The sequence below is a fragment of the Trachurus trachurus genome (assembly GCF_905171665.1).
Source record: "Trachurus trachurus genome assembly, chromosome: 12".
Lineage (NCBI taxonomy): Eukaryota > Metazoa > Chordata > Actinopteri > Carangiformes > Carangidae > Trachurus > Trachurus trachurus.
The window spans coordinates 2,124,815-2,152,242 of NC_139908.1; the positions used below are offsets into that span (position 1 = coordinate 2,124,815).

At 43.8% G+C, this 27,428-nt stretch overlaps 1 protein-coding gene across 2 annotated transcripts in view; it reads right to left on the bottom strand.

Annotated features, from left to right (window-relative positions):
- The window catches only part of grk3 (G protein-coupled receptor kinase 3), an 83,713-nt gene that overhangs the window by 16,732 nt on the left and 39,553 nt on the right, over nt 1-27,428 (bottom strand). For both annotated transcript variants that reach the window (XM_083983622.1, XM_083983621.1), the window contains exons 3-14: nt 17,170-17,243; nt 15,954-16,055; nt 13,206-13,280; nt 10,991-11,052; nt 10,239-10,290; nt 9,816-9,907; nt 9,614-9,713; nt 8,598-8,676; nt 8,150-8,280; nt 5,737-5,831; nt 3,894-4,001; nt 1,837-1,903 (exon numbers count right to left, since the gene is read on the bottom strand). In XM_083983622.1, the coding sequence (XP_083839748.1) occupies nt 1,837-1,903; nt 3,894-4,001; nt 5,737-5,831; nt 8,150-8,280; nt 8,598-8,676; nt 9,614-9,713; nt 9,816-9,907; nt 10,239-10,290; nt 10,991-11,052; nt 13,206-13,280; nt 15,954-16,055; nt 17,170-17,243 (1,037 nt within the window). The remainder of the gene's footprint in view (nt 1-1,836; nt 1,904-3,893; nt 4,002-5,736; nt 5,832-8,149; nt 8,281-8,597; nt 8,677-9,613; nt 9,714-9,815; nt 9,908-10,238; nt 10,291-10,990; nt 11,053-13,205; nt 13,281-15,953; nt 16,056-17,169; nt 17,244-27,428) is intronic.

Genomic DNA, 27,428 nt, shown 5'->3' on the forward strand with positions numbered 1-27,428 from the left:
CTCTCAGTCTCTTCATGTCCTGATGAAACCAGTGGACGCTACGATGGACCAGAGAGAGAGACAATAGACTCCATTCATCCTCAGTGTTTTTACTGAACGTGACCGATGCGTTCGAGGCCCCACGGACTTTACAGCATCGACACACAACCAGGAAGAGGGAGGCTCTCAGAGTGGTCTCCCAGTGAGGAGGTGTCTCTGACCTCCTCCTGGGTTTGTGTCGATGCTGTAAAGTCCGTGGGGCCTCGAACGCGTCGCTGTCCTCCAGACCGGTCCCTCGTTTTAAAGTGTCCCCGAAAACACAACCGTGACTTTAAAGTTCCTGTTGCTTCGTCTCCTCAGTCTCACCACGACACAGGTGGAGAAACTACAGGAGCTCCTCCTCTTCCTCCTCCTCCTCCTCTCTGTCCCTTCTCCTCCTCTTCCTCCTCTCTATCCCTCCTCCTCCTCCTCCACTTCCTCCTCTCTATCCCTCCTCCTCCTCCTTTCCTCCTCCTCCTCTTTGTCCCTGCTCCTCTCTGTCCCTCCTCCTCCTCCTCCTCTCTGTCCTTCCTCCTCCTCCTCCTCCTCTCTGTCCCTCCTCCTCCTCCTCCTCTCTGTCCTTCCTCCTCCTCCTCCTCCTCTCTGTCCTTCCTCCTCCTCCTCCTCCTCTCTGTCCTTCCTCCTCCTCCTCCTCCTCCTCTCTGTCCTTCCTCCTCCTCCTCCTCCTCTCTGTCCTTCCTCCTCCTCCTCTTCCTCCTCTCTGTCCCTCCTCCTCCTCCTCCTCCACTCTGTCTCTATCCCTCTTCCTCCTCTTCCTCTCTGCTCCTCCTCCTCCTCTTCCTCTTCTTCCTCCTCCTCTTCTCTGTACTTCCTCCTCCTCCTCCTCTTCCCCTCTGTCTCTATCCCTCTTCCTCCTCTTCCTCTCTGCTCCTCCTCCTCCTCCTCCTCCTCCTCCTCCTCCTCCTCCTCCTCCTCCTCCTGTGTGTGAACTCGGCTCGTTCAGGTTCATGTGTGTTTTCTCAGTGTTTGTACAGTTCGAAACAGTCGACTCAGCGGTGTGTGTGTGTGTGTGTGTGTGTGTGTGTGTGTGTGTGTGTGTGTGTGTGCTTGGTATTAACTCCTGGTTAAACATGAACCAAACCCAGTAAAGACTTCACAGCTGTTTACTCAGAGAGACACATCTTCCTCCTCCTCCTCCCCCTCCTCCTACGCTGACTCAGCACTTTGACACTGCGACTCAGCACTTTCAGGTTTATGCTCCTTAGAAACCTAAGACTGATTCTCTAACACTGTTGCTGCAGCTCTATGAAAGACTCTTATTTTGAAGCAGCTTGAACGCCCTTTGATTTCCTTTCTATAGACCATGCACTTAATTTACTGCATTTTATTTTGAAATAAAACGCACTAAATAAAAGCAGCAAATGAAACCTGATCTGATCTGAGGTCTGTGTTTGAAGAAAGAAACATTGAATCATTTCATCTCGTCATTTTAATGTGAAATTAAATGTTTCTTTAACTCCACATTAAACAGAAGCTGCTGTGGTGAGTTCAATGACTTCTGGTATTTTTGAGTTGGTTTTTTTTCAGGTTTTATAACTAGGTCAGACTGTTGTTACCTCGTCACTGGAACAAAACAAACAAAACACCTGTTGACCGAGTTAAATGAGCTCCTGAATATTCAAGGATTTTCAAAATAAAACTCAGCAGAACTTCAATAAACACTAACGCTAACGCTTGTCAGGTTCGGGTCCAACCTACGACACTTTGCTGCATCATCATCACCACCATAGCTCCCTGACTTCCTGTTGACCTCTCACTGGACTTTCAAAATAAAAGCGTATATATGTGGGGTCTTACCATGGTGAGCGTCATGCGGTCGATCTCATGTTTGTCTTTGGTCTTGTGCTGTCTGAAGGGACTGTGCCTGAGAGATGGAGAGAGGGGGAGAGATTATTGATTAATGGAGATTGGAAGGAGGGAGGGAGAGATGGAGGGTGAGCTGAGGTGAAGAAGAAATACCCAGAATACATCTCACACACACACACACACACACTCGACTTCTTGGGTAAAAACTGAAGCTCATAAATTTTGCAGCAGCGAAAATGAACAAATGTTAATTTGAAGTGACCCAGATCTACAGTCTAATGAGCCTCCTGCAGAGAGGAGGAGGAGGAGGAGAAGAAAAGAAGAAGATGACAATATGTCCTCAGTCAGGTTTAAACATCAACACATGAAGTATAAAGTATCAAGTATTAGCTTTTAACAATCATCTATATATCAAGTATTTTTGATTATCGATCCATTCACAAGTTACATCCATCTGTTTCCAAACTGATTCATAATCTCAACACTACGTCAGCAAAATAATCTTCATCCCACTTTTTACAAGTTTCAACTTTCTCTCAGTTCTCAATTAGATTTAGAAACTGCACAAGCATAAATTCATTTAAGAAACAAATAATTCACTTTCTATTGGTCCAGTTGAGCGACACATGAACCACCTGTTTTCTTTACATCATCACACAACATGGCTTTTCTCTCTCTCTCTCTCTTTTCTAACTGTTTCATGTTGTTCTTCACATTACTGTTAATTTTATTTTTTTTATCTTGAATGTTTATCTTTAGTAGAACCACTTGACTTGACGAGCCCTGAGGGGTTTGTTTTTGGTTTTGCTTCATCTACTGTACAACATTGTACTTCTGTTGTTGTTCTACTTTTTAATATGCGGTTTTATCTTTCATGTGCTAATAATAAAATTGTATATATTTATTATTAAAATAAATAATATATATATATATATATATATATATATATATATATATATATATATATATATATATATATATATATATATATATATATATATATATATAATAATTCTGTGACAAATAAACTGAGTCTCTATGTTAACGATCATCAGCAGCTCCTTAAAGAGTCAAACTGTTGCCGTGGAAACAGAGAAACATCCCAGCGGCTCAACTGGCCGTTCACCTGTCGATCAGGACGATGACATCACTGATCCTGATCAAACCTATTGATCGATTCCTGATCAGAGTGACACACACACTTCAAACACACTGAGCCGAACATCAAGGGAGGCGCACACACACACACACACACACACACACACACACACACGTCTCCTTTTACCTGGTTCCTGACCTACAGGCTCAGACCTCTGGCATTTACACACTCCACATCAAACACACACACACACACTACACACTATACACTATACACTATACACACACTACACACACACACACACACACACACAAACAAGATCAAACACACTCCACAGACGGAGAGCTGGTGAGAGAAGTGGAGGACGAGAGAGAATCAAAGGTTCAACTGAGAGAAACTGAAGAGGAAGAGGAGGAGGAAGGAAAGAAAGGGAGGAGGAGGAGAAGAAGAAGAGGGTTAGGAGAAACAGAGGAGAAAGAAGAACAGGAGGAGGAAGAAGATGAGAAGGAGGAGAAGAAGAAGAAGAAAAGAAAAGAGAGGAGGAAGGAGAAGAGGAGGAGAAAGAAGGAGGAGGAGGAAGAAGATGAGGAGAAGAAGAAGAAAAAGAAGAGGAAGAGGAGGAGAAAGAGAAGTGAAAGGGGAAAGGAAGAGGAGGAGTAAGAAGAGGAGAAGAAGAAAATGAGAAGGGGGAGAAGAAGGGAGGAAGAGGAGAAGAGGAAGAAGAAGAGGATGAAGAGGAGGAGAAGAGGGGAGGAAGAGGAGGAGGAGGAGGAAGGGGGAGAAAAGGAGGAGGAGAAAGAGAAGAGAAAGGGGAAAGGAAGAGGAAGAAGAGGAGGATGAGGAAGAGGGAAGAGGAGGAGAAGAAGAGGAGGAAGAGGAGGAGGAGAAGAAGAGGAGAAGAGGAGGAGGAGGAGAAGAGGAGGAAGAAGATGAGTATCATCATGTTTACCCTCGCAGCAGCTTGAACAACATGCAGCCTAGAGAAAACCAGTCAGCGCTGCTGTCGTACGCCGTTCCCTTCTGGAGGACCTCCGGTGCCATGTAGCCATGGGTACCCCTACAAATACACAACACATACACACAATATACACAACACACACACACACACACACACACACACACACAATACACACACAACACAACACAACACAACACAACACACACAACACAACACAACACACAGACACACACACACACAGACACACACACACACACACACACACACAATCATTAGTTTTACAGCAGCATCATCTCACTCTACAGACACATTAAACTCAGACCTAATTTCCCTCGACAGCAGCAACAACTGCAGAAGAGGCTGCTGGGAAATAACAGGCGCTGCTCTCTGATTGGCTGCTGGAGACCATGTGACTGACTGACAGAGTTTAATACTGGTAGATAAAATATCTGCTGTTAATCACCTATAATCACCTAACCAGTTCATCTGAGATAACAAACACCAACGTTAACGAAGCGTCGGCGCTGTCTGTTCTGTTATTACATCGTCACAAACCTGTGGCTTTAATACACGCTAACGTTCATTGGTCGCCTGTTGATGACATCATCTTTTGTCAAAAAAACTTGTATTTAACTTTAAATTAGTCAATTTTTGGACTAAAATAGTGATTCATTTTTCATTTTCACTGGAAACTAAAATGTTAAACTAAAGAAAAAACAAAATAAAACAAAAACTGAATTGTGTATAATAATAAAATATAGAAAAACATAGTAAACAGTTGATTAAAAAAACATGATTGACATTTCAGTCACAACAGTTGACTCAGGATTTATGTTTCAATGAAAAAAAGTGTTAATAAAAGCAACAAAAACAAAACAAACTGTAGTAAAGCTGTATTTTTAAATCCACTGAGGTGAACCAGGCTTCGTTTCATTGGTCGCCTGCTGATGACATCATCTTTTGTCAAAAAAACTTGTATTTAACTTTAAATTTGTCAATTTTTGGACAAAAACAGTGATTCATTTGTTTGATATTTTGACTGAGATCTCAGTTTGATGATCGATTCTGCTTTTTCATTTTCACTGGAAACAAAAAAAAATGTAAAACTAAACTAAAGAAAAAAACAAAATAACACTGAACTGAATCGTGTATGATAATAAAATGTAGAAAAACATAGGAAACAGTTGCTGGAGTTGATAATAAAACACATTTCAGTCACAACAGTTGACTCTGGATTTTAGTTTTCAATTAAAAAATGTAAATAAAAACGTCAATGACATCATCTTTTGTCAAAAGAACAAGTATTTAACTTTAAATTGGTCCATTTTTGGACATAAATAGTGATTCATTTGTTTGATATTTTGACTGATCTCAGTTTGGTCGATTCTGCTTTTTCATTTTCACTGGAAACAAAAAATTTAAAACTAAACTAAAGAAAAAACTAAATGAGATTAAAAACTGAATCGTGTATGATTATAAAATATAGAAAAACATAGTAAACAGTCGCTGTAATTGATAAAAAACACGTTTCAGTCACAACAGTTAAAGCTGTATTATTAAATCCACTGAGGTGAACCAGGCTTCGTTTCATTGGTCACTTGTTGATGACATCACTTCCTCTATGATCAGAAGCTAAAATCGACTTTTTTCTGGTTTTTAAGATTCAGTTTTTACACATTTGATAATTTACAACTTTTTATTTTATTTCAACACTAAAAGCAACAGGAGAACATGATTTAAGAGACTTTTTAATCTTCACTGAGAGAAAATGTTAAAAAAAAAAAAACTAAAAGCATTAGTAAAGTGTAAAGCGGCGAGCTGAACGGTTACTCACACGCTGGCGTGAGGTTTCTTCTTGGAGAAGTCGCAGGCCAGACCGAGGTCGGAGATACGGACGTGACCGTGTTCATCCAGCAGGATATTGGCTGGCTGCAGAGACACACACACACACACACAGATAGAGACACACACACACACACACACACACACACACACACACACACACACACACACACACACAGAGAGAGATAAGATCGGAGGTATTAGAAACACTTGTCACTGATTCAGTCTCAGTTTCCTGCTCAGTGAAGACGCAGCCAGAGAACCTGGTTTTCCTCTAGTGTTTGACTTCCCCCTCCTCCTCCCTCCTCCCCCATCTCCCCTCTCCCCTCCTTTTCCCTGCCCCCCTCCTCCCTCCTCCTCCTCCCTCTCTCTGTATTATCTGCATCGTCCCTCTGTGTTTATTAAAGATCTAAACCTGTTCTCTGACTTCCAGCTAAAATATTCACATTATTATGGCAACGAATCCAAACAGGAGAGAGAGGGAGAGAGGGAGACAATGTACCGATAGAGAGGAGGAGGAGGAGGAAGAGGAGGAGGAGGAGGAGGAGGAGGAGGAAGAGGAAGAGAAGGAGGAAGAAGAGGAGGAGGAAGAGGAGGGAAGAGCAGAAGGAGGAGGAAAAAGAGGAGAAAGAGGGAGGAGGAAGAGGAGGAAGAAGGTTGAGGAGGAGCAGGAGGAGGAAGAAGAAGAAGAGGAGGAGGAGGGAGGAGGAAGAAGAAAAGAAGGAGGAAGAAGGAGAAGAGGAGGAGTATAAAGAAGACAAGGAAGAGGAGGGAGGAGGAGGAGGAAGAAGAAGAGGAGGAGGAGAGAGAGGAGGAGAAGGAGGAAGAAGAGGAGGAGGAGAGAGAGGAGGAAGAAGAGAAGGAGGAAGAAGAAGAGGAGGAAGAGGAGCAGAAAGAAGACAAGGAGGAGGAGGAGGAAGAGGAGGGAGGAAGAAGAGAAGGAGGAGGAAGAAGAAGAGAAGGAGGAAGGAGGAGAAGAGGAAGTTTTGTTTATTGTTTGATTTTATTTCTTTATTCTGAATGAATCAATGTAACAGAAACATTAATGAAGTTTTTCTGACTCCAGATTCTGGGTCACGTCATTTCCGATCAATATCAGATCAATACCAGATCAACACCGGTCATAATCAGCATGAGGCAACATGACCTGCAGTGACAGGCCTCGGATCAATCAGTCTGATCGATCAGAAAAACTTTATTAACACAGTGAAGCTTCTGAAGGCTGAAACAGGAACTGTCACTGTCAGGTTTAATAAAGTTACATTTGAATAAAGAGCTGATTTATTCTTTATTAAATTAAAACACTAGAGGAAAAAAGTCTGTTTAAGGTTCAGAACAAATAAAAAAAATGTTTGATTAATCAATAATCAATAATATTTTATATTATTTTAAATATAATATAAGTTAAAGGTATGGTACGTAGGAATTCTACCCCATCTAGCGGTGCGGTTGCATATCTGAACGTATTCTTGATGTTGCATTCAGGTGAAATGGGGCAGACGTCAGACAGACAACACAACGCAAAACAATACAGGCCTGACAATATGTTGTCATGGTGATGTGGTATTGTTTTACCGTCTTTCTCTGGTGGAGTAAAATGACATCCGGTTGGTTTGCCGACGGCCGTCTGCCTGACTGCACCTGAATGCAACACCAGTGCCTCCGTCCTTCCTCACACTACACAGTGGTGACAGTTTTAACAGGCCGTTTCCGTGGTTACCTACGGTCACGATGCAACATGGCCGCCTCGGTTCGGTGCGTCGCCCACTTATGTATTTGTAACGACTTGTAACAACTCATTCTAAGGAACCAGAAAGCTTTCATTTGTAGCAGCTGTGATTCACCTTCAGTGAAATACGGATTTATGAAAGACAGGTTTGATTTCTGATAATAATATATATATTTTGGTAACACTTTACAATAAGTGTCCCTTAATTAACGTTACTTAGTACATTATTTAGCATTAATTAACTGTTTACAGATATATTAACAATCATTATAATGTATTACTTAGGATTAGGAAACACTTGAATTAATGTAGCCTATTAATTCATGTTTACTACTAAAAGTTAGTTAATAAATGATTAAGTAATAATAAAAGTTGAATAATGTAATTAGTTATTATTATGTTTGCATTACTCAGCATTAATTAACACATTAGTTTATATATTAATGCTTAATAATGTACTAACTAATGTTAATTAAGGGAACCTTATTGTAAAGTGTTACCTATATTTTGATAATAAAAAGCCAGGCGTCACTTTGTTAGGGACTAGTTTCTGTGGCGGATTAATGCACTTTTGATTTACTAGTGTATGTTTTGATCTGTCTGTGTGTCAGTCAGTGTGTGTCGGTCAGTGTGTGTGTGTGTGTGTGTGTGTGTGTGTGTGTGTGTGTGTGTGTACCTTGAGGTCTCTGTAGACGACGAAGCGGTTGTGCATGTGCTCCAGACCCAGGATGATTTCAGCGGCGTAGAAACGCATCTCCTTCTCACTGAAGACGCCGTGTTGAGACAGGTGGTAGTGCAGGTCGCCGCCTGGACACACACACACACACACACACACACACACACACACACACACACACACACACACACACACACACACACACACACAGAAACACACACACACAGAGCAGAGTGCGTCAGAATGACCTCATCACACCTCATACCTGGATCCATATCCATCAATAGGATGAGAGACGTTTATCGACCGGTTGTGTATTTATAGAACTGTGTGTGTCTGTGTGTCTGTGTGTGTGTGTGTGTGTGTGTGTGTGTGTGTGTGTGTGTGTGTGTGTGTGTGTGTGTGTGTGTGTGTGTGTGTGTGTGTGTGTGTGTGTGTGTGTGTGTACCGTTCATCAGGTCCAGGATGAAGCAGAGCTTGTCGGGGGTGTGGAAGGCGTAGGTCATACAGACGATGAACGGACAGTCCTGAGAGACACAAACACATCGACACAACATCACTCAGAGACCATGACGGAGCTTTTTCTCTTCTGTGTCATTTATTATTGATTATTTATTGATTGATTATCATCATGGTGAGTGATGATGTCATGATGATGTCATCAGAGTGTGAACCTCATGAACTCGTCTCCACCACAAATATTCACTTCTACATCTCAGGTTTGAGTCGGTGAAGCTGTTTCACATCACATCTCTGCTAACTAACTGTAATATAATATAATATAGATTGATAGATTGATTTTATTTGAGTGTCATATGGCATATATTTTGTGCCCATCCCACATGGCCTTATAAGACACTAAACATTTAAATCCAAACCTGCTGAGTCACAGAATACAAACATTAAAACTACCGATCATTTATATTAATGTAGAATCAGTCTGTACATTTTATTTATAACAGTGAAAGTAACTCATTAACTTGTTAATTTAATAACTGGTTAACTCACTAACTAACTGGTTAACTAACTAACAGGTTAACCCTTTAACTAACTGGTTAACTCATTAACTAACAGCTTAACTCATTAACTCACTGGTTAACTCATTAACTGGCTATCTAACTGGTTAACTAACTAACTAACTAACTAACTAACTAACTGGTTAACTCATTAACTAACTAGTTAAGTGATTAACTCGTTAACTAACTGGGTAACGCCTTAACTAACTGGTTAACAAACTAACTAACTAACTAACTGGTTAACTCATTAACTAACTGGTTAGTTAACTAACTTAGCTGGTGAACTCACCCCTGTGCTGACTAGCGACAGCATGATTCTCTAACTGGTTAACTCATTAACTAGTTAACTCACTAACTGGTTAACTAACTAACTAGTTAACTAACTGGTTAAGTGGTTAATTCATTAACTAACTGGTTAGTTAACTAACTAGTTAAGTGTTGAACTCACCCCTGTGCTGACTAGCGACAGCATGATTCTCTCGTTGAGCGCTAGAGTTTCTCCCTGCTTCATCTTGATCCTCTTCTTGTCCAGACACTTCATGGCGTACCTGTCGTCACGGCAACACAGACCACAGTCAGACCAATCACAACACAGCATCTCTGTCTCTGTCTCTCGTCCAATCAGCTTCCAGCTCGGCGGCGTCTCTTACATCTTCCCCGTGTCGGCCTTCCTGCAGCCGTACACCTCGCCGAAGCCGCCGCGCCCGATGATCCGGTGAACACTGAAGTCGTTCATGGTCAACTAGAGGAGGAGGAGGAGGAGGAGGAGGAGGAGGAGGAGGAGGAGGAGGAGGAGGAGGAGGAGGAGGAGATTAAAGGGATAGTATCATTTTTTTAAAGTGGGGTTGTATGATCTACAAATAGCCCCTAAATACTTTAATTGTAGTAGAAGACTCTCTGCACTCCTCCCGTCATGTTTAGTTTTTGTCCAACTGGTTTGTTTTAAACTACTGATTTTAATTAAAAGTTAGAAAGTAAAAAGCTGCAGGTAAAATCTGACATAGAGGTGGCGAGATGGCTCAGTGGGTTTAGGGTTAGAAGGGTTTGAACCCAGACCAGGAGGTTTTACTCACGTGGATGTTCAGCTCCACGTTCTTCCACTGACAGAAACGAGTGAATTTGTCGCTGAGAAGAAAAAAGAGAAAAAGTCAAACTGGAGAAAAGAAGTGAAACAATAACAACTTCTCCTCTCCTCCTTTCCCCTCCGTCTCCTCATCCTCCTCTCCCTCTCTCCTCTTCCTCCTCTCCTCCTTTCCCCTCCCCCTCTCTCTCCTCCTCTCCCTCCTCCTTTCTCCTCCTCTCTCCTCCTCTCTCTCTCCTCTTCCTCCTCCTCCTTTCCCCTCCCCCCTCTCCTCTCTTCCCTCCTCCTCCTCCTCCTCCCCCTACCCTTTCTGTCTTCCTCCTCCTCTCCTCCCTCCCTCCTCCTCCTCCTCCCCCCCTCTCCTCTCCTCCTCTCTTCCTCTCCTCCTCCCCTCCTCCTCCTCCTCTCCTCCTCTCCTCCCCTCCCTCCCCCTGTCCTCCTCCTCCTTCTCCTCCCTTCCCTCGTCCTCCCCCTATCCTTTCTCTTCTCTCCTCCCTCCCTCCTCTCCTCTTACTCCTTCCTCTCCTCTTCCTCCTCCTTCCTCCTCCTCTCTCCTCATCCTCCCTCTCCTCCTCCCCCTTCCCTCCTCCTCTCCTCTCCTCCTCTTCCCTCCTCCTCCTCCCCCGTATCCTTTCTCTCCTCTTCTCTCCTCTTCTCGTCCTCGTCCTCCTCCTCCTCCTCCTCCTCCTCCTCCTCCTCCTCCTCCTCCTCCTCCTCCTCCTCCCCCCCCCCCCCCCTCCTCACCTCTCGATGAACTTCTGGAAGATCTTCCCTCTCAGACTGTCACAGATCTCTACGATGTACGGCTGCAGGGATCAAACACAAACAACCTGATAACAACTTCTTCTTTTATTTATCTTTTCTTTTTTGTTACGGACGTCAGTGAAGGCATCATTATCACCATCATCACCATGGTTGTTGTTGCCGTGGCGGCCACAGTGACAGGTTGATGTAATATGTGAGAATAAAAGCCATGTTGTTGTAGTTTAAAAGAGGAAATCGTTGATTCGATTTCCAGAGATTAGATTAACGTGAGAAGACGCCTCTTGTTCCCTCTGGACAGTGACGATAATTAGCGAGCGTATGAATCTGAATCTGTAAACGACGATGGTTTAAAAATACAGACGGCACAAGTTCAGCCGGGCGACACGTCCGCAGCCAATCAGAGCGCAGCGACGGGTCACATGGGCCGAGCAGAGAGAGAGAGAGAGAAACTCAACTCAGGAGTCAGCAGAAAAGAAGCAGAGGGACGAGGCTACTTCCTGGAGTTTCACTGTTTATAAACTCTTTTTAAATATCATGTGACTTGTTTAAAGTTTGTTTCACCTTTGTATCGTTTGTAAAACTGCTGTTTTCACACGTCAAAACCTGAATTTAACCAGTTTTAGGATCAATAATCTTCATTTACTGTAAAATAAACTAAAAAAAAACAAACTTTCATTATTTAGACCCTGTTTGTCTGCATAAGACTGAATAAAAACATAATAAAACATAAACACAACGATCAATAATTATATCTATATGTTATTTTCAGATTGATATGTGACAGAACATCTGATTTATGATGTTTAAAAGGGACATTGCGTAGGAATTCCTCCCATCTAGCGTTGCGGTTGTATATATCACAAGCAACTCAATGGTATTTTTCATGCTGCATTCACCTGAAATTGGGCAGACGGCAGACGGACGACAGTAAAGGCGTCAATACAAAAACAATACACGTGACAATATGTTGTCATGGCGATGTGGTATTGTTTTACCGGCTTTCTCTGGACTTCTGTGACTAAAATGACGTCTGGTTTGTTAGCGACGGCCGTCTGCCCGACTGCAGGTGAATGCAGCGTCAGTGTAACGCTCCATTCCTGAAAAACATACTACTTCTTTATATAATCAGATTTACTGTACGTTGATTTTCTTCACGTTCTTCTCGTTTCTGTTTTAAAGGGATAGTTCACCCAAAATTCAAATTTCACTCATTATCTCCTCCCCCTCATGTGGACTAAGGGCTGGGAGAAGTTTCAGAGTCCTCCGTGGCTTCTCTGAGTTACAGCATGTCCATATGATGGTTGCAAATGGATACCACTTTTTGTGGTAATTTGCGCCGGCGTCAGTGCAAATAGTGCGAGATTTGGACGGACCAGGAAGAGGAGCTTCGAAAAGCTTCCGCTACAAAACAAGCTTGAAATATAGACTTATTTAATTTTTCTTCGGGACAATTTCTCATGTCGGGGCTTCAATACAAGACGGACATTACAGACGAGCAGCATGGAGGTATTTGGATGTTTTTTGGTGTGTCTTTTTGTTACGAAGACAGTTGGTATCCATTTGCAACCGTTATGTGGACATGCACTGCTACGCCGAGACCCCCTGTAACTCAGAGAAGCCACGGAGGACTCTGAAACTTCTCCCAGCCCTTAGTCCACATGAGGGGGAGGAGATAATGAGTGAAATTTCAATTTTGGGTGAACTATCCATTGAAAATGTTTTCTCATGTTCTGAGTCACATTATTGTTGTTTTATTCTGCTAGTTCGTTTCCTCCTCTGCTGCAGCAGCAGGTGTCGGATCAATAAAGGTTCTGACTTGTATTGATCATTGATCATTGATCGTTATGTTTGATCCAATATCGACTGGAATGAAAAACGATGATGAAGCATTTCTCCACGTCACAAACCGACAGCAGCCGCTCAGACGGTGCAGAGGCGTCAAAATAAAACATGCAAACGATGCTGCTGCAAATAAGTGTGAGACTGTGTGTGTGTGTGTGTGTGTGTGTGTGTGTGTGTGTAATTAACTAAAAGGAGAACATCGTGCTCTAATTAGTCGGAGTCGGACCACGACACCTCGCTGAGCTCAGATTATAATCTGTGTTAATCTCGTGTTATTCCTCATAGTTTTCAGGTCAGACTGTGACATCGTCGGCAGGGGGAGGGGCTCAGTGTGTGTGTGTGTGTGTGTTACCTGGAACAGAGTCGGGGGAACCTGTTTCTTTGCCAAGTGGCTCTGCACGTGGTCGACGGCTTTCTTAGAGAAGGGCTGAAACACAGGAGGAAACACTGGCTCATTAGAACACACACACACATTAACACACTAACACACACACATTAACACACACATTAACACACTAACACACACACATTAACACATTAACACACACACGAACACACACATGCAGCTCAACCAGTAATTTCACTTCTGCTTTCTGTGTTTGTCCCCGACACCAGGACATGAGACTGCAGCAAGGCCTCTACAGGACATATATCTATATCTGTGTGTGTGTGTGTGTGTCTGTCTCTATGTGTGTGTGTGTGTGTGTGTGTGTGTGTCTGTGTGTGTGTGTGTGTGTGTGTGCGGGGGCGGCTGTGCTCAACAACTTCCTCCCTCCACGCAGCAGCTTGTTCTGACTTTGCTTTACATACAGATCTGTTGCATCGCACGACAAAAGCTGCTTTGTGTCACTGTTGTTGTTGTTGATGCTGAGGGCAACACACACACACACACACACACAAACACACACAAACAAACACACACACACACACACACACAAACACACACACACACACTATGCAGCGAGGATTTCCCCATTATTTTCTTCTCGCCAGTGACACAGAAACATCTGAGGCGGAAAAAGCTGCTTCATGAGTCACAGCTACAGACGACAAAGAGTTAAAACCAGACCGCTGCTCCTTCAAAATAAAGGTATAAATGTTTGTGTTAAAGCTCCTTCAGAATAAAGGTAGATGTTTGTGTTAAAGCTCCTTCAGAATAAAGGTAGATGTTTGTGTTAAAGCTCCTTCAGAATAAAGGTAGATGTTTGTGTTAAAGCTCCTTCAAAATAAAGGTAGATGTTTGTGTTAAAGCTCCTTCAAAATAAAGGTAGACGTTTGTGTTAAAGCTCCTTCAAAATAAAGGTAGATGTTTGTGTTAAAGCTCCTTCAAAATAAAGGTAGATGTCTGTGTTAAAGCTCCTTCAAAATAAAGGTAGATGTTTGTACTAAAGCTCCTTCAAAATAAAGGTAGATGTTTGTGTTAAAGCTCCTTCAAAATAAAGGTAGATGTTTCTGTTAGAGCTCCTTCAGAATAAAGGTAGATGTTTGTGTTAAAGCTCCTTCAAAATAAAGGTAGATGTTTGTGTTAAAGCTCCTTCAAAATAAAGGTAGATGTTTGTGTTAAAGCTCCTTCAAAATAAAGGTAGATGTTTGTGTTAAAGCTCCTTCAAAATAAAGGTAGATGTTTGTGTTACAGCTCCTTCAAAATAAAGGTAGACGTTTGTATTAAAGCAGATATCAGCTTCACGGCCGTTTCGGCTAATGCTGCGTTCAAGGCAGGCTTTTGAAACCGTAAGTTACAGCTTCAAGTCACAACTACGACTTGGTAGCGTTCCAGGTAACCCGTAGCTCGTGTTTTTACCATCCTGTTGTCTGTGAAAGTTCCCTATAACGGCCACTCGTAACTTCCGACCCGTGAACTCGTACCAGATCGAACTGGTATGACTTCACAGGAAGGAAAAACACAAAGTACGAGTTTCTTTGAACGCACCATGAGTTAGCAGCCCCCGCCCTTGTCAGGCATCAATTGGTCCTCGTGCTACGTCACCACATTCACGCGCATCCCTTGGCTGCACACACAGCCCTTCATGCCGTTCTCTCTCCTCATTGGATAACACTTGTATCCCACAAGGAAAATTTTCTCCTCGGGTTACAGCAGAGCAGAGTGACGGAGAGACTCGTGTTTAGGCTGAAATACTTCATGTAAGTGATTGCTGACGGAAAATAGGACTATTTAGGACTTATATTAACAAAAACATTCCACTGATATCTGCTTTAAAGCTCCTTCAGAATAAAGGTAGATGTTTGTGTTAAAGCTCCTTCAGAATAAAGGTAGATGTTTGTGTTAAAGCTCCTTCAAAATAAAAGTAGATGTTTGTGTCAAAGCTCCTTCAGAATAAAGGTAGATGTTTGTATTAAAGCAGCCGTCAGGACTTCCTGTCACTTTGTGATGTCACAACTAAGCCCCGCCCCCTCACCACCTGGACCCACCATCCATCCAACCAACAGCTTTGCAGGGTTTTTAGTTTCTCTGAGTGTTTTATTCTGAAATCTGCTGTTTTTTTATTGTAACACTCTAGAAAACAGTCAGCCAATCAGAAGAGAGGCTCAGAGCCTCCTCCTCTCTTCTGATTGGCTGACACCGACCTGTTGTTACTAGAGCTCCAGAGAGAAGCTGAGAGAGAGAGGAGATGGAAAACTACACCAAGATGTTTTTTAGATCTTCTCGTGGATCAAACCCTTCAAAATAAAAGGGCAAACTATGGAGCTTTTATTCTGACAGCTTCCTGTATCTGTGTTTGAACTGTTTCCTTTATTTTAATTGAACAACAGATTTCACAGCTTTGTGTCAAGTTGAATTTGATCATCCAGAGTCAATAGAACTGTATTTTATTGAACTCCTTTGTTCAGTCTGAAACTGTCGCTTCATATTTAATGTTTTATAACTTCACAACGTCTCATATTTAAATTTAAACGCGTCTGTTTTGAGACAATAACGTTTTTTCTTGTTTGATGTTGAGGTTTCTGATCAGTGTCTGTTCTTGAACCTTTGAGTTCTCAGTGGAGTGAAACTTGTTGGAGGCTTCAGACGTATTGAGACCCATCGATCAATAGGGTAATTTAGGCTTCGATTAGTGGTTATTGATAGAAACAGACTCACGTGTGAACAGGACAGGAGCTCCTTCATGATGTAGCCGTCGTAGATCTGTCGACTGCGGCTCAACCGCTCGTCCTCCGAGTCCAGCTTCTCATAGTCCTTAATCTGAAACACACACACACACACACAGAAACACACACACACGGTCATGTTAGTTTACAGCAGTCTGACCTTTGACCTCTGACTCGGGGTTTGGAGAAAAAATCGATTCACATAAGTATCCCAATATTAATTTTGACGATTTTTAAGATTTTTTTTTTTTTTATAGTGTGCAATGTGCATTTGTTCGCCTTTTTTACATCCAGAGAGTCCAGGTTTTGAAAAGGGTTCAAGTTCACTTTATAATGGAGTATCTTAATTTATAGGCTTCTACAGTGTTTGTGTGCAGTTAAATGTTAAAGGGATAGTTCACCCAAAATTGAAATTACACTCATTATCTACTCTAAATCGTGCGAGATTTGGACGGACCAGGAAAAGCAACACTGGGAGCTTCCGCTACAAACAAGCTTAAAACATAGAGTTATTTAATTTTTTTCGGAACAATTTCTCATGTTGGGGCTTCAATACAAGAGGGACATTACATACGAGCAGCATGTATGTAAGTATGTGGATGTTTTTTGGTGTGTCTTTTTGTTACGAAGACAGTTGGTATCCATTTGCAACCGTCATATGGACATGCACTGCTACGCTGAGACCCCCTGTAACTCAGAGAAGCCACGGAGGACTCTGAAACTTCTCCCAGCCCTTAGTCCACATGAGGGGGAGGAGATAATGAGAGAAATTTCAATTTTGGGTTAACCCTTTATCCCTTTAAAATGTAGCAGTTTACCTCAGTCTATATCTCATTTTGTCAGAAAGGTTTCAGAAGCCTGTTTTTTCTACTCTACTCTTTTATTTTTGCCTCTTTTATGCAGTCCAGGCTTTTGAAAAGAGAGTCAACATATATATATTGCTGCTGAATAAACCTTAAAAACTAAACATACATGTGATGTGTATTTATTTTTTGGGGGAAATATGGTTCTTGGGATAGTCTGTAGAGAATCATAATCATTCAACTGCTTCACTGGTGTTAAAAATGCAGAATAAAAATCCAGAAAATCTGCAATATCGTAGAAGAATCGAATCGGCATCCAAAAAAACGTAGAAGAATGGAATCGGGAGAAAAGCGAATCATCCCAGCCCGACCTCTGACCTCTAACCTCTGACCTCCATCACTCACCTCTTCGTAGAACTTGAGCTGAGGAACGGCCTCGTCGATCTCGTTCATGCAGAAGTCCTTGAAGAGCAGGAAGCCTGAGGAGACACAGAGAGACGAAGAGAAACGTCAGAAATGACCAACACGGTTTGTTTTATTTTGTTGTTTTTTTACAAACAACGCTCGCCGCCGCCGCTCGTCGTCGTGGCGATCTGTGGGCGGAGCTGGCAGCAGCAGCAGCAGCAGCAGCCTGTGACTCCAGACTGGAGCGTTTTGAACCGTTGGACAGATTCCCACTAAGATCTGGTCCCGGGCCAAGACCATCGTGGTGCGTTCACTGACAGTCGGGGAAAACGATGACTCAGACTCAGAGTTTACAAAATAAAAGACAGAGAAGAAAAAGAAGAAAGAAGAAACTGTTTATAGCAAAGTCAGTGGGAGGTTTCAACACACACACACACACACACACACACACACACACACACACACACACACACACACACACACACGCAGGTCGTAGCTTTGATGTGTGTGTGTGTGTTTCTGCTTCATTCACAGAGTTTGTGCTGCAACAGAAACACCTGAGGTCACATGACCCCGTTTCCTTTTCTCCCTCTGATGTGAACACGTCCAAACTTCTGACGACCTGGAAAACTTTGGGAATTCACCTCAGGATCGATCCAGATGTTTCCCACTCTTTTCTTAAAATCATTTTCCAGGACTTTTCCAGGGCATTTTCACACATACACATCGCCCAGCCCCGTCCCATTCCATTCATGCTTTGGAGAAGTTGTAGTTCGACAGTTGTTACACTTTATTTTGTACATTCAACCAGTTTGTTTCTATATTCTCACCCCAAGAAATCTGATTTAGCGGTGTGCACAGTCTGTGGCTCTAACTCATCTATGAAATAATATCTCACGCGCTTAGAAATTAAGACAAATTTATCATAGAACAACACAAAAACATGTAGTTTTTGTTTTTAAACCAGATCTAAAACAGCTCGCTCTTCTCGCTGGGTAGCTACATCTTTGGAAAACAAATCCTTATCGTGGGGTCTGGAAAAGTCACATTTTTTTCAGGACAACTCAAAGCTTTTCCAGGACATTTGACCCTTTTTCTCAATTTCCATGTGTTTTCCATGACTGGATGATGGATGAAATGGATAAAACATGAGAAAACGTCTGGAAATTTAATGACTCAAACTTTTAATTATCTAAATATTTGTTGGTTCATCGACTCGTCTTTGTTCTGTGAGAAAACATCACAGCTGACGGTCGGGAGGTTACAACGTAGTGTGTCCAAACACACACACACTGAAGTAAACAACTGATACACACACACACACACACACACACACACACAGAGAGACATGAAAGAGGAGCAGCTCCATTTACTATATTAGCCTTAATAATGGATGAAGGTTGTCTTGTTCTTATTAGAGTCTACACACACGCACGCGCACACACAGATCATAATTACAGAAAATGGCAGCGGGCATTATTGGCTGTAGATGACACACACACACACACACACACACACACACACACACACACACACACACACACACACACACACACACACACACACACACACACACACACACACACACACACACACACACACACACTCGGTGTGGCCCTCAAACGCACCAACAATGGATAAAAATCTCACGACGTGTCGTCAAATCCACTCAACTAAACATTATCTGGGGGGGGGGGGGGGGGGGGGGGGGTGAGACGCTCCATCGCCATGGAAATAGCCTCCATGACTACAGGCTACAGGATGGAGCAGAGAGAGAGAGGAGAGAGAGAGGAGGAGGAGATGGAGGGAGGGGGAGGAGGAAGAAGGAGGAAGAAGGAGGAGGAAGAGGAGGAGGAGGAGGAGGAGGAAGAAGAGGAGGAGAAGAAGGAGGAGGAGGAGGGGGAAGAAGGAGGAGAAAGGAGAAGGAGGAGGAGAAGTAGAAGGAGGAGGAAGAGGAGGAGGAAGAGGAAGAAGGAGAAGGAGGAGGAAGAGGAGGAGGAAGAGGGAGAAGGAGGAGGAAGAGGAAGAAGGAGAAGGAGGAGGAAGAAGGAGGAGAAGAAAGAGGAGGAGGAAGAGGAAGAGGAGGAAAAAGAAGAGGAAGAAGGAGGAAGAGGAGGAGGAAGAGGAAGAAGGAGGAAGAAGAGGAGGAGGAGGAAGAGGAGGAGGAGGAGGAGGAGGAAGAGGAGGAGGAGGAGGAGGAGGAGGAGGAGAAGGAAGAAGAAGGAGGAAGAAGAAGGAGGAAAAGGAAGAAGGAGGAAGAGGAGGAAGATGAAGAAGGAAGGAAGGAAAAGGAAGAAGGAGAAGGAGGAAGATGAAGAAGGAGGAGGAGGAAGAGGAGGAGTAGAAGGAGGAGGAAGAGGAAGAAGAAGAAGAGGAGAAGGAGGAGGAGGAGGAAAAAGAAGAGGAGGAGTAATGAGCTCAGCAGCCTCATGTCACACACTCAGATCCTGTTAACGGTTATTTCTGTTAACACCTGAAGCTGATCAGGTCACACACACACACACACACACACACACACACACACACACACACACACACACACACACACACACACACACACACACACACACACACACAGTCTTGTCTGTGACCTTCTGATCAATCAATCAATCATCAGCATCATAATCCACAGCAGAGTTATAAACAGTGACTTCATAGTTTGACGTCTTCGTTCTGTGTTTGGTCTAAAACTCAAAGCCGTTTCTGTGGACTGCACCTTTAAACAAATTACATTTTTTAATCCGAGTAAATAAAAAAAATTATTGATCGATTATCAGAAGAACAGCTGCAGATTATTTTTTTCACAGATAAACAGATCGATTCAAACCCAACGTTTCTTTTTACTTTTATCGTTATCGTCCGTTTAGTAGTTGATCAGTTTGTGAAACCTAATCAATAATCAATAGAAGCCCTGAGCCACTGGAAGACTTTTATTTTGACAAGCAGCTCTGTGCAGGAAGTGAAGTGAAGCGATGCGTTCACTGACAGGCTCGTAAAAACCGCCGCTGTAACAACCTGGTCGATGTGAACGGATCAATCAGCAGCTGTATTGATCACTGATTGACTCTCTTTAATGAGAAGACAATAAACTGATCAGGTTGATTTAGACTTTATTGAGAGAAATCTGGTTAATAATCCATATATTGATCGACTGATTGATTGATAAACATTCCTCAGTGTCAGTTTTTAATATTTTGACTATTTTAACTCTTTGTATTCTGCCTTTATGTCAGTAATAATAGTTTTATTGATCTGTGTGTGTTAGTTTCTGTCTCAGTCCAGTAGTTTGAACAGAGAGAAATTAAATAGTTAATGAAGTCGATTCTGAATCTGAAGCTGAAAACTGAACTGAAGCCGGAGTTTTAAAGGGTTCATGTTCGATTCCCGACTCCCAGCACAGCAGCAGCCCACTGGGCCACAGCACCGCCTCCGCCCAGCTCCTCTCTCGCTCTCTCTCTTTTCTCTCTCTCTTTTCTCTTTCTCCCCCTCTGTCCCTTTTTCTCTCTCTCTTTTCTCTTTCTCTCCCTCCCTATCCCCCTCTCTTTCTCTCTGTTTTCTCTTCTCCCCTCTCTCTCTTCTCTTTCTCCCGTCTTTCTCTTTCTCTCTCTCCCCCTCTCCCTTCTCTTTCTCCCTTCCTCGCTCTCTTTTCTCCCTCTTTTTTCCCCCTCTCTCTCTCTCTCTCTCTTCTCCCTCCCTATCCCCTTCTCTCTCTTCTCTCTCTCCCTCTCCTCTCTCTCTTTTCTCTTTCTCCCTCTCCTCTCTCCCGCTCTCTTTTCTCTCTTTCTCCCTCCCCCCCTCTCTCTTCTCTTTCTCCCTCTCTCTTTTCAATTTCAATTGCTTTATTGGCATGACAAGGCAGTGCTTATATTGCCTTCTCTCTCTCTTTTCTCTCTCTTTTCTCCCTCTCTCTTCTCTCTCTCCCCTTCTCTCTCTCTTTTCTCCCTCTCTCTTCTCTTTCTCCCTCTCCTCTCTCTCTTTTCAATTTCAATTCAAATAGCTTTATTGGCATGACAAGGCAGTTATTGCCAAAGCATAACAATAAAATAATATTAATAAAATAAATGAGGTTAACCCTTTTCTCTCTCTTTCTCCCTCTCCCTCTCTGTCTTTTGTTTTTTTTCCAGGCGGGCGTTCGATATCGTCCTCCCTCACTTCTTCCTCTCCTCCGTTATCTCTCCTGCAGACGTGACGCATCACTTCCTCCACACAGGCTGCATGTCACACACACACACACACACACACACACACACACACACACACACACACACACACACACACACACACACACACACACACACACACACACACACACACACACACACACACACACACACACACACACACACACACACACACACACACACACACACACCAACAGGCCCCCTGAGTAACACCAGAGAAACCTGCCACCTCAAAATCCAAGACCTCCAAAATCTCTCCAAAACTCAACTAATATCAATCGACAAAGAGAACTAAATAAATTATATTAACAATTGGGAAAAATGAAATTAAAACCATCAACAAACTGGAATGTTATCGCTCACTGGATAGAGAATACTCTCCAGCACAATATCTAATACTAAGCGTACAAAATCCCAAACAAAAACACACATTGGCAACGTACAGGCTCTCCGACCAGCAACTAGAGGTGGAAAAAGGTCGGCATAAAAAAGAGTGGAAGCCGAGAGAATTAAGAACATGTAAACACTGTTCTTCAGCCCATTTTCTTCTCTCCTGCCCCCTGTACCAAAGTGAGAGAGAGGTGTTCATACAAAAGATAACTGCAGCAGATCCATCATATCAGAGGGAAACAGCTGATCATCTGTTAAAAGTATTTCACTGAATGTTAGTCATAATTATTACTATTAAAATAAACGGAAGAAATAAATACATGGGATTTAACATCCCATTCAGTGTGTAATGGACATATAGGCCTATATAATGTGTTAGTTTCACTTTAATTGAACACATTCTACATCGCGGAGGCGACGTCTTTCCACTCAGGGCTTCCTTCACCTCTGAAACGGGGCAGAGCTCCGTGGGAGACACCTGCCTGACACAGCAACGGACATGCACGGGGGGGAAACGGCGGCGCCGTCGCACCGAATGCACGCGGATACGCGCCGCTTTGGGTAACGAGCGCGCACGTCGCGTCTACATTGGAGGTGAATGGGCTGTTACCAGTATAATCAGAGACAACCATGAATGAGTTGTCGCACACACTTAGGTGAGCAGCAGAGCGGCCGCACCGTGACCGCGGTCCGCTCCAGCTGCCTGGTGTCTCCATTACGCACCACGCGTCTTTTCAGTCACTTGCAGGGATGCAAACGGGTCAGGACCAAAAAAGAGAGGAATTTCCCGGGGGGGGTGCTCACCATTAACAAATAAGTACATTACAATATCACGGAAAGGCAATTTCCAGTAGTTCAACCCCAACCAAGTATTGAGTGCATATAGATATGCATAGTGCATAGTTTTCAGAAGGTCAACATTTCTATATTAAAAATGCTTACAAAAAAAAAAAAACCTTTGCAATATTTCCATTTTGGAGATACTGATTTTTAGGTCTTCACTGACAATTATTACTATTAAAATAAACTGAATAAATAAAGACATGGGATGTTTCATTCAGTGTGTAATGGACATATAGGCCTATATAATGTGTTAGTTTCACTTTAATTGAACACATTCTACATCGTGGAGGCGACGTCTTTCCACTCAGGGCTTCCTTCACCTCTGAAACGGGGCAGAGCTCCGTGGAAACACCTGCCTGACACAGCAACGTAGGGAACCGTGCGTGTCCGCGGCGCACAGCTCCATGGACATGCACGGGGGGAAAAACGGCGTTGCCGTCGCACCGACTGCACGCGGATAAGCGCCGCTTTAATGAGCGCGCATGTCGCGCGTCTACATTGGAGGTCGGCTGTTATCAGTATAATCAGAGACAACCATGAATGAGTTCGCCTCAGTTTCACGTGATTGTCACTGTCAGCCTGTTAGAAAAACATTTTACTGACCCCAGCTGAGACCCTCCCTCCTCAAAAACAAAAACTCTTCGGATCTGAACGATTCACACAAGTCACCTAATTGGTCATGAAAAAAGCGAGTTTCGCTTTTCGGCGCGCTGTTTGCATCCATGCACTTGTCCAACTTCTCCTTTACTGTTTTTTTTTCGAGACAACACTCATTCTCTCTCTCTCTCTCTTTTACCGGCGGTGTCAGCTGATGTGCACATCTGCAGCAACCCAAACAAATGCACATGTTACTGTTGACTGGCTCTATTCCAGCCACATGATTGGTTCGGCGGGGTGGAAATCTCATTATCATTGGTTATTTGTATCGTCTGCCAAAACATGGATGAATGAAACCTGTCGACCACGTCTCATATTTCTATCGAGGAAAAGTTATTTCACAATTTATAGACACAACACCGACAAGCACTGAGAGCCGCATGTTGCAGTGACGTTATATAGGCTATATATAAAAAAAAGAAGCAAATAATAAGCCGACGAAAAGGTGCAACTTGCCACTTAACTTCTTGTCGATGTATTATTTGCGGGGGCTTTCGGGGGATCTGGGACTGATTGACTGTGGACCACCACCAGTCTGATCAGGTCCATCCCAGCACAGCAGCTGCAGCTCTGCCCCGCTGTCACATTACTCTCGCATATCAGCGCAATCTGTTTACATTAAACCGACATCAGGAGAATTATGAGAATTATGATTAAAAATATATATATTTGTTTCCAATTTTGGCCCCTGGATCATGACTTTTTTGGGCGCATTCTTGGTAAAAAAAAAAAAAAAATCCTCTAAAAAAAAAAGACGGTTGGGATGCATAATGTGTCTCATAACAGTATACTGTGCGTCACGTTATCGCCCCCCCCCCCCCTCTGTACTGAGCTGGCCGGTACTGGGTAGGCTATAGCGTCCTGCTGATCACCGCGCTGAGGCACCGGCCGGTCTGAGCTGCGTTCATGTGCCGACTTTAAAACTCTCCAGTCAGTGACCTGGTGGCGGCTGTTTTGGTCGTCAGCATTTTATCCACGCAGCGACCGTCCACGGCTCAGTGGTGTTTTATTCTAGGGGTCGGTGGCGGCTGTGAGGCAGCAGCGGCTCCACGGTGTGGGGGGGGGGGGGACAGCTTCTGCTCACCTGACTCTGTGCAGCTTCTTCATTAAATCCAAACAAACAGTCCGACACAGCGACGCGCTGCTCAGTCTCTGTAGCTCATCAGCCCGGAACTCGCCGTCATGGACCAGAAGCGACGGCGGCGTTTGGCCTCAGTGTCTCGGACTTCCAGAGCAGCTACAGCAGCGTTGTGACCTCAACCATGGTTGGTGAGAGCAGAAATGTTGTTGTAGGCCTGTGCATATTCTCATTTGTCCAGGTCATAGTATTTCAAAGGAGGTTAAATCAAAAGCAACTGGACTTATACTGAGTCTCCACACCAGATAGTTGAACCAGTCCCAGCCTGGTCAGATGCTACATGAACTGATGAAGCCTCTTGGATGAAGGTGAAACGTCTTCCTAGACAAATAACTAAGTCCAGTTGAACCTCCTTTGAAAAAAAAAAAAAGTTGTGGCGGGCTGGTGTATTTTTTTTTGACACGAGTCAAAAGGAGCGATAAATCGCGTATCTCGCGTGTGGTCGCGCGTCACAACTCGAGCGAAAAAAAAGCGTTCCTCGTGTTTGGTGGGAAGCCCCTTGTGGGTCTTGTGGGTCTTCCCACCAAACACGATGAAATAGACGAAGACGCGAAGGTCCCGTCGCCATAAAAGAATCGCGTGTATTGTGTCGCAAAAAAAAAAAGTCGCGTATACCGCGTCTCGCGCCTAATCGCGTCTTTGCGTCACGGCCTTTTACACCGCGGACGAAACGAATAAACGGTGACGTGTGAACGAACAACATAGAACAGGACCAGACGTGCGTTGTTTCCTCTTTTCACCTACAGCTCCACTCTCCCTCACTTACACTTACTAGCCTACTGTTATTGTTGAGAGCAGAGAATTGTGGGATTCGTAGTTTTGGACCAATCGCAGGTTGTGCTCTTTCTTTTTTGTGATTTTCCCGGTTCACACATGTCTTTTTTTTTTAGGGGCAAATGCGAGTGAAATGCTCGCCCATGGTGGGCATAAGAAAATTTAAGACCTGTCTAAAATTATTTAAGACTTGAACACAATAATTCAACAAATTTAAGACATTTTAAGGCCTAAAAGTGTGTAATGGACATACGTATAGCCTTTATAATGTGTTAGTGTATAAGAGAGAGAGAGAACTTGTTCAGCACACACGTGCATGCTCTCACATAGGGTAAATAATTTCATGTACAGTATACTTTTTATTTATTTGTATATTGTTGTATATATTTGGTTTCATGAGTTGTATCGTGTCACTGATTCCTAATGCTTTGGCAACATCGTTCTTTTATTTAACTGTCATGCCAATAAAGCACATTTGAATTGAATTGAATTGAATTGAATTGAGAGAGGGAGGAAGGGAGAAGGAGAAGAGAGAAGGGGATAGGGAGGGAGAGAAAGAGAGAAAAGAGAGAGGGAGAAAGAGAAGAGAGAGTTCAGTTCTCACATCAGCGACTGGAGGATTAAAACTTTAATCACTGAACACTTCAACACCGCCGGGCTAATTCAACAAATGGCCTCACACACACACACACACACACACACACACACAGAAACACACACACACACACACACACACAGAAACACACAGAAACACACACACACACACAGAGAAACACACACACACCTGGCCTGAGCTGCGTCTCATGAGTCCGATCACCTGAACGTCTAAAAATAAAACACATCACACGTCTCCTCCTCCCTCCATCCATCCATCATGGCCGCCGCCCGACGACCGGCCGTCGTCAGGGCGACCAGGAGGGATCAGGGAACAGTCGGAGGTCAAAGGTCAAAGAGCTGAAGAACCACGTCAACGATCCACAGACCATGATGAGATCAAATAGTAAGAATGATGAGAGGAAGAGGAGGATGAAAAATAACAGATTATAGAAGAAGGGGGGGGGGGGGGTAAGAAGAGAGAGGGACAAGAAGGGGGGAAAGGGGAGGAGGAGGTGAAGGAGAAAGAAAAGGAGAAGAAGATGAGGAAGAAGGGGGAAAAGGTGGAGGAGGAGGAGAAGAGGGAGAAGGAGAAAGAGGGAGGAGGAGGAGGAGAAAAATAGTGGAGAAGAAGAAGGAGGGGGAGGAGGAGGAGAAGGAGAAAGAGGGAGGAGGAGGAGGAAGAAGAGGAGGAGAAAGATAAGGAGGAGGAGGAGGAACAGGAGGAGAGGGAGGAGGAGAAGAAGAGGAGGAGGAGGAAGGAGGAGGAAGAGGAGGAGAAAGAGAAGAAGGAGGAAGAGGAGGAGGAGGAGGAGGAGGAGGAGGAAGAGGAGCAGAAGAGGAAGAGGAGGAAGAAGAGGAGGAGGAAGAGGAGGAGGAAGAGGAAGAGGGAGAGGAGGAGAAGAAGGAGGAAGAAGAGGAGGAAGAGGAAGAGGAAGAGGAGGAAGAGAAGGAGGAAGAAGAGGAGGAAGAGGAAGAGGAAGAGGAGGAGGAAGAGGGAGATGAGGAGGAAGAGGAGGAGGAGGAGGAGGAGGAGGAGGAAGAGGAGGAGGAGGAGGAGGAGGAGGAGGAGGAGATCAGGATTCTCTGCTGCTCCTCAGTGTAAACAGCCTGTGGTGCGTTCAGGTTCCTGAGAGAGTGTGGGAGTTCAGCACCTTCACACTGATCTACACCTCTCATCTCTCTCTGTGTGTGTGTGTGTGTGTGTGTTGCCTTCAATGTCCACACACCTCAACATGTTGGGTCAACACACACACACACCCTCTCACCAGTGTGTGTGTGTGTGTGTAGCTGACACACACACACACACACACACACCGTGACCCCTTCACTGACTCACACAGACATTTGGGGAAAAGAAAAAAGGCGTTTTTGTGTCTGAAGCCGAGGTCGTGAGACACGTCTGTGTTGAATTATACATGTGGTGACCTTCAGCTGTGTGTGTGTGTGTGTGTGTGTGTGTGTGTGTGTGTGTGTGTGTGTGTGTGTGTGTGTGTGTGTGTGTGTGTGTGTGTGTGTGTGTGTGTGTGTGTGTGTGTGTGTGTGTGTGTGTGTGTGTGTGTGTGTTGCACAACGTGACACACATTCATTCAAGTCCAACGTCAGGATTAGCAAACAATTTTAAGTATTCTCCTGCTGCTCTGCTCTGCCCTGCAGCGCTGATTACCCAGAGTGCCGTGGGG